The following is a 7,384-nucleotide window of genomic DNA, read 5'->3' on the forward strand; positions in this document are numbered from 1 at the left end:
GGAGGGGCGACCGAGCCAGTCCTGGGGGAGGCGGCGGGCGGGGGAGGGGCGGCCGGGGCCTCCCTCCCCCCGAGCCGCGCCCCTCACAAAGCGTCCGAGCTGTTGCTGCACGGGCTGACCAGCGCCAAGTTTGTGGATTTGTGCTTTTTCAACAAGCGCGTGATTTTCTCGTCGTCCGAGTTGGGGTCCAGGGGCTTATTGTACTCGTCGTCGTCCTCGTTGTCCGAGCTCTCCTTAAGCTTCTCGGTCTCCGTGTCGTGCTTCTTTTTGGCCGACGCCATCTCGGCCGCGTGCCGCTTTCGCCACTTGGTCCGCCGGTTCTGGAACCACACCTGGGCCGAGACAGAAGGACACGTGGGTGGGGGGCCGGGGGAAGACTGGAGGAGGAGGGGAGGCAAGAGACCACTGAGACCCTGTGCACCTCCCCTGCGCGCGCGCACACACACACACACACACACACACACACACACACACACACACTCACACACGCACACGCTCACGCACAGCCCGCACACACACACACACACACACACACACACTCACACACGCACACGCTCACGCACAGCCTCACACACGCACACACGCACACACGTGAGCGCGCGGATCTGGTGGCCTTTCTCACGCCGGGACTTGGGGGTTTTGTGGCTCCCAGCCGGCACTCTAATCCTCACCCGAATTCTTTGCCCAAGGAAAGTTCCCTCTTCCTGGCAGCGGGAAGGCGCCCCCCTTCCTTCCCAGGAAGCGGCCGCCCTGCGAAATTCGCCCATCCGCCGACTCCTCGGGCAAGCCCGTCAGGTCTCGGCGCCCGGGGCGGGGGGAGCGTTCCCGGGTCACCAGAAGGCCGGTAACACAAGCGAGCCCGGGCCCTGGACCGAGGCAGCCCGGGAGCAGGGGCTGCGGCCGCCCCCACGAAGCCTTATTTGATCCCAAGGGCATTCCAGAGTTCTTTTCAAAACAATCACGTTTAAGAGAAGAAGAGGGAGGGGGCAAAGGCAGATGGAGCGGGGAAAAGCAGGGAAAGCGTCCTCCCCGAGCTCCTCCTTAAACTCCCGCAACTTCCCGGGTCCCGGAAAACCCGCTTCGGCCGGCCCGCGAGGGCCTTGCACTTGGACGCGGAGTGCGCCAGCCACAGTTGTGCTCCCGATCCTCCCCCTGCCCCTCCGGCGCTCGCCCAAATCACTGAAACGAGAACAGGGAACTCGGGCCTGAGGAGACCTGCCTTGGCCCAACTGGACCCACTTCAGCCTTCGGCCGGAACTGCCGGCGTCGGGCAGGAAAGCGGGCGGCCGCACGATTGACAATTCGCGGACACTGACTGGGGACAGGATTCGGGGAGAGACAGAGACAGACAGAGACAGATGGAGACACAGAGACATAGACAGAGACAGACAGAGACAGAGAGTCCTAGAAATTCGAAAAGAAAAGCAAGTCTTGGGAGGAAGAAATCCCGCGGCTAAGCGGTGCGTCAGTCAGCCCGCCGGCATTTCCCGAGCCGGAGGTGTCCGGCACTGTGCTAAGCCTCGGGCAGGATGTCCACACGCAGACCATCCGCACAGGTACGAGGCGTCCCCGAGAAATCAGGCGCCCAGCAGCTGTGTACTGGGCAGGCAGCTGGAGCTCCATCTCGTAGCGGAGAAATGCGAACATGTTCTGGAAGAAACGGCCCCCACCCAGCCAATCCACGGGGCGGTTAGTGCAAATTCCATGTGGACGAGCAAGTGCATTCCCAGAGAAAGAGAACCGCCGGTGAGAGACGGAAACAGGCTGAGAGACGGAAAAAAGAGCGGACTTCCGACTGAACGTTTATGTTCTCGGAGAAACAGACAATCCCATTCAGTGAGACTGCACTCTGTTACATGCTCTCAGAGACACAGAACTGTGTGAGAGACACACGCAGAGATAAAAAGGAGAGACAGAAAAGAGACAGAGAATATTGAAAGTTGTTGATAACATGAACATTTACGTTCTTGGAGGCAGAGATAGTGACAACCCATGAATCTACACTGGAATAATCTAATCTACATGTGGGCAGGCAAGTTTGCGCTCAGAGAAACAGAACTGCGTGCGAGACGTATACAGAGACAAAGAGGAGAGACTGACAGAAAAGAGACAGAGTGCATTTTCAATGTGGACGTTTATACTCTTGGAGAAATAATACACTCTCAAATAATATAATTTAAATCTGGATAGACAAACATTTTCTCCAAAGTCCAAGATCTAATGTGTGTGGAAGGCAGATAGACTCAAAGAGACAGACATACAAGGAGGGAGACAGAACATTTTCAATGTGAACATTTATGTTCTTGGAGAAATGGACCACCATCCAGGAAAGGCACGTGCAAATACGTGTGAGCAGGAAAGCATATTCTCGGGACAGAGGCAGAGAGAATAATTACCAACAGGAATGGATGTTCTAAGTCCATCCTCTGTGACACTAGCACACTCACGGACCTGATCTGCTTAACACGGAGCGAGCGGAAAATAAGTTCTGGGGGAAATAGCCTCAATGATACACATGCAGAGACAGCTTATGAATCTTACTGGGAACACACACACACACACACACACCAACACACACACATACACACACACACACACACACACACACACACAATTAAAATGTGGATGAGAAGCAGGTTCTCAAGAAAATGGAATCCAATATTAGACATGGCCAGAGATCGAAGGGAAAATATACTCTAAATGCAGACAGGAAAGTATGGTTTTTTTTTTTAAAGAAATAGAAGCGGTTGTTCTACACACACACACACACACACACACACACACACACACACAATTAAAATGTGGATGAGAAGTAGGTTCTCAAGAAAATGGAATCCAATATTAGACATGGCCAGATCGAAGGGAAAATATACTCTAAATGCAGACAGGAAAGTATGGGTTTTTTTTTGTTTGTTTGTTTGTTTTTTGTTGTTGTTGTTGTTGTTTTTTTAGAGAACTAGACACGATTGTTCTACACACGCTCCAACCACATAATTTGAATGAGGAAGGAAAGTGCGGTTTTTTTTTTTTAACTTTATGAAATTGATCCGTGCTTTATACACTCACAGCGAAACATAATTGAACTTCATCTACTTGAGATGGGAAGTCGGCTGAGTTTGGAGCCATAAAGCCCGCAGAGTGAGCCCTCCTCGATTCCCCAGCAGCGGATCCCGCCCGAAGAGACCTTTTCCGCCCCGCATTTCAGGTCCCCGGCTCGCGGAAAGCCGCGCTCCCCGGCCGCGCTCGCGTTCGGCTTTTAGCCGAGTTTCGGTGAAACTCAGCGAAGATGCGGAACTTTGTAAGGCCGCTCCGTGCCGGATGGAAAAGAGCTCTCTCGGGGGGAGTTAGTTCATTTGTTTCTCCCCACCCTCGAGGGCGGCCTGGGCTCGCGACCTCCTGGCTACATCCACTCACGGACGAAAATGGGGAGAGGAGAGTCAGCGGCCTCGCCTCCGCTGCCTGAGGGGCCCAAACATACTGGTCCCCACTTAAAAGGATTTTTGGAGAAAAAATCCTGCTCAAAAAGGAGGGGCGACTGGCGTCCCGCGGGAGAAGGGCACCCGAAAGTGACAGCCGCGCACACACGGAGCGCGATTTCACTTTGGGGCTCCTTGGGGTTTCGCTTCCTGCCCGCCCTCTGCCCCGTCCTTGCCCGGACACTCCACCCAAGGGCGCGCGCACATCTTGGGGTCCCTCGCCCCAGCTCGCCGTAGCCCTGTCTACTTAAAACGGAGTCCTTCTTTGAGGACATTCCCTAGAAGCACCGGCGGCCCCTAACAGGAGCTAAGGCAGCCCAGGAAGAGCTCCCCAAGGAAACCGTAAGTCCCTCCGCTCTTCCCTGCTCGCACGAACTGTTCGCTCCTTTCTCGAAGCGGGCCCCGGCCTCCCCGCTCCGATCTCTGCCCCAGGGGCGTGGCGCCCCCAGCCCCCGCTCACCTTTACTTGGCTCTCGGTCATGCCCAGCGAGTAGGCGAGCCTGGCCCTCTCGGGGCCCGCCAGGTACTTGGTCTGCTCAAAGGTCTTCTCCAGGGCAAAGATCTGCTGACCCGAGAAGGTGGGCCGCGAATGCTTCTTCTTGCCGTCCTTGTCCAGCGCCAGGCCGCCCTGAGCTGCGGGAGGGGTGACAAAAGCACGGTGGATGCTCGGGCTCCCGCCTGCGCAGCCCCTCTCCTCCCCGCCCGGCCGCCGGGGCTCAGGCCCGGCTCAGAGTGGCCGGGACGCCCTCCTCCTGCAGCCCGCGGAAGGCCGGCGCAGGATCTGGGCCCCGCGGCCGGCCGGGAGGAGCCCGAGAGCCGGGACCGCCGGCGGGCAAGCGGGCGGCCGGGGACTTCGGGAGCTGGCGGGCCTGGGGCGGCGGGGCTGAACCTCCGCCCTCCCGCTCTCCCAGCTCTGTCCCGGACCCCCCACTACATGCACGTGCACGGAGAGGCGGCCGGACACACTCCCGGGGCTCAGATTCGTTGTCCCCGCGCCGCAGGCAGAGTCGGTCTGCCAGCCCACGCAGCCGGTAGCGAGCGCCCGGCTCGGCTCCTACGGCCCTAAGAAGCGGACGGACTTGCGCCGTGCTTGCACCAGGGAGGACTGCTGGGCAGAGCTTGCAGAGGGGCGGAAGCTCCCTCCCCGGGAGACCGCGGACTTAACAGGATTCGCGGGACACTGAGTAAAACTGTTACTGGAATGGAGCTCTGGCTTCTGAGTGAATGCGTGTGCATGAGTATGTGTGTGCAAGGTGTGTGTATGTGTGTAGTGTGTGTGAAGTGTTTGTGTGTAGAGTGTGTGTGCATGTTGTGTGTATGTGTGTAGTGTGTGTGAGTGTGTGTGTGTAGTGTTTGTGCATGGTGTGTGTATGTGTGTAGTGTGTATGAGTGTGTGTGTAGTGTTTGTGTGTAGTGTGTGTGCATGGTGTGTCTATGTGTGTAGTGTGTGTGTGCATGGTGTGTGTATGTGTGTAGTGTGTGTGTGTGTGTAGTGTGTGTGTGTGAGTGTGCACTTTGCAAAGTCCCTGGAACTTCAGAAAGCACAACGATGTCGGTGGCTCGGGCGTAACTAAGACTCCTCTTCCACAAAACGGAAAACGGAGTCTGAAAGGGTCCCCGGGCTTTGCCCCCAACCCCGCGGGCCGTCCCCGGCCGGGGGTCGGGTGGGGGGCTGCGCTGGGCCGAGCCCCCGCCGGATCCCGCTCCGCCGCCTTTCTCCCCGCTTCCCCCAAGCCCTCTCCCTTCCCGGCAGCCGCACTTACTGGGGCACGCGATCCGCGGGTCCCTCCACGGGGAGCTCTGCATGACTCCGGGCCAGAAGATGGGAGGGCGGCCCGGCAGCTCGGCGAGGGGCTTGGGGTACCTGGAGGCCGCGGCCGCCGCGGCCGCGGCGGGGTTGAAGTACATGCCGGCCGACGTGGCCAGCCCGCCGATCCTCGGCAGGCCGCCCAGGAGGTTGCTGCTGGCGCCCACGGGCCGGCCCAGGATGTCGCTGATGCCGTGCGGAGTGCCGAGGGGCATCTGGGCGCCGAGGCCGCTCAGGGCAGGGGCCTTGAAGGTGGACGGGTTCTGCAGAGCGTAGGGGAACAGCGACGTCTTCATCTCGGCCATGTTATGGAGAGCAGCCAGAGGCGTGCTGCTCAGCACGAAGGCGCTCTGCCGCGGGTTCGCATCCATGGGCCCCACCGCTAACATTGGTCACCATCAACGGCGAGGGAGCGGGCCCAGAGGCGCCCCTGCCCGCTCGCCGGGCCGCCCGCCCCCTCGAGCCGCCGCCCAGGCTGAGCCGGGCCCGGCTTCGATACGGAACGCCCCGGGGAAGGAGGGCTCTACGGCAGCATAGACCCGCGGCGCCCGGGGTGCCGCGGCAAAAGTTCGGCTGCCGGCGGAGCCCGCCACACGCAGAGCTCTCCGCGGCCGCGGAGGATGGGAGCAGGCTGCCGCGCCGCCGGACACACGAGCGGATACGCGGCCGGCTGGCCGGCCGGGCCGCTCGCGAAGCTCCTCGCTCCGGCCTTGGCCAAGCCCTCGGCCCGTCCCCGGCGGCCGGGCGCCCGGGGAAATCCAACAGCGGAGCCGGGGAGCGGGCGGCCGCTGCCCGAGGCGAGAGGGTGGGAGTGGCGGCCGCAGCGAGCCGGCCAGCTGCGGCGAAGGAGAGAAGGCGGCCGGGCTCCCGCGAGGCTCCGGGCGCTGTCCGCGAGCTCCCCCTCGCTCTGCTCCCTCTTTCCGCAGCCTCGCCTTCTGGCGTCCCCGCGTCCCAGACTGTCTCGCTGCCTCCTGGCGGGTCGAACAGCTCGGAGCTGAGCGGCGCGCGCCACTGGAGGCGCTGATAACCGTCCGGCCACCTGCGCGGCGCGCGCCCTGATTGGCCGGACCTCGGCCGGGGCCGGCACCCATTGGCCGAGGCGCCAGGCCAGCGCCCACTTTGCATGCGCGTCACGAGCTGGGCCCCTCCACGAGGTGCGACGGGGAGGGCTGGCCGCCAGGTGCCCCCGGCCCGGATCGTAAATCGGCGGCTGCCGGGGCCCGGCGCAGCTCCAGCCCTCCCGACTCGGGCCGTTGGGCTGGGCCCAGGCCGGACGAAGAACTCGGAACCACGGCGATAGCGGCTTTGCCCCTGGCAGCCGGCGGGCTTCTGGAGCAGGAGTGGGAACCTGCGGACTCCAGAAAACAGTGTCCATCGGCGGGTGAAAAGCGGGCGGTGGAGACACCGGGAGCAGCGGGGCGACGAGACAGGGGAGGGAGACCCGAGGGAAGGGCAGGGAGAATGGGCCGCGGGATCGTAAAAGCGGGACGCGCCGAGAGCTGAGGGGGCGGGGGCCACTGGAGGACGAAATACGGGGCCGCGCAGTCAAGCCCTGGATCTCCTCCTGTGCTGAAGGAAAAGGTCCGTGCTCCCGGAAGCTCGCCCGGAGATGCTACGAAAGGTGGCGGGGAGCGGCTCGGGGAGGAACTGGGGCAGCTCAGGCCAGGCCGGGCCAGGTTCCCGGAGCCCTGACCTCGACCCCATTCGAGGGGGAAGCGAGAGGACGAGCGGAGGCTGGCACCGTGTGCGCGGCCCCCCCAGCCGCTGGCTGGGCCTTGGGCAATGTTTGCCATCCCCGAGTGGCCGCAGGCCCTGAGCTTTCCAGAGGGCTGGGCCCAAAGAAAGGACGAACGATCTTCCTCTGGCGGCCCTAGAACGTGCACTTAAGGGTTTTCTCCACGAACCTGAGCTCTGGCGGCCAGGGTGCGCCTGCTCAGGGTGAAGCCGCACTGGGCTGGGCCCCCGCAGACCCTGCTCTCCTCCGCAGACGGGCTGGAAGCCCCGGGACCCGTGAATTTTCCAAGTGGGGGCCAGGCCCGGAGACCTGCCCGCTGTCAGTCTCGGTCGGGATGCTCGAGGTGACGCCGGCCCCTTCTCCCTC

General features: G+C 61.7%; 1 protein-coding gene across 1 annotated transcript; it reads right to left on the reverse strand.

Moving 5' to 3' along the window:
* NKX6-2 (NK6 homeobox 2) lies at positions 1-5,672 on the reverse strand. The gene is made up of 3 exons (XM_074285279.1): positions 5,240-5,672; positions 3,937-4,109; positions 1-332 (listed from the first exon to the last, which is right to left on the reverse strand). The coding sequence occupies exons 1-3, from the start codon at positions 5,670-5,672 to the stop codon at positions 84-86; spliced, it is 855 nt and encodes a 284-aa protein (XP_074141380.1). The 3' UTR covers positions 1-83.
* Positions 5,673-7,384: the final 1,712 nt, after the last annotated feature.

This window comes from Sminthopsis crassicaudata, chromosome 2 (assembly GCF_048593235.1).
Source record: "Sminthopsis crassicaudata isolate SCR6 chromosome 2, ASM4859323v1, whole genome shotgun sequence".
Lineage (NCBI taxonomy): Eukaryota > Metazoa > Chordata > Mammalia > Dasyuromorphia > Dasyuridae > Sminthopsis > Sminthopsis crassicaudata.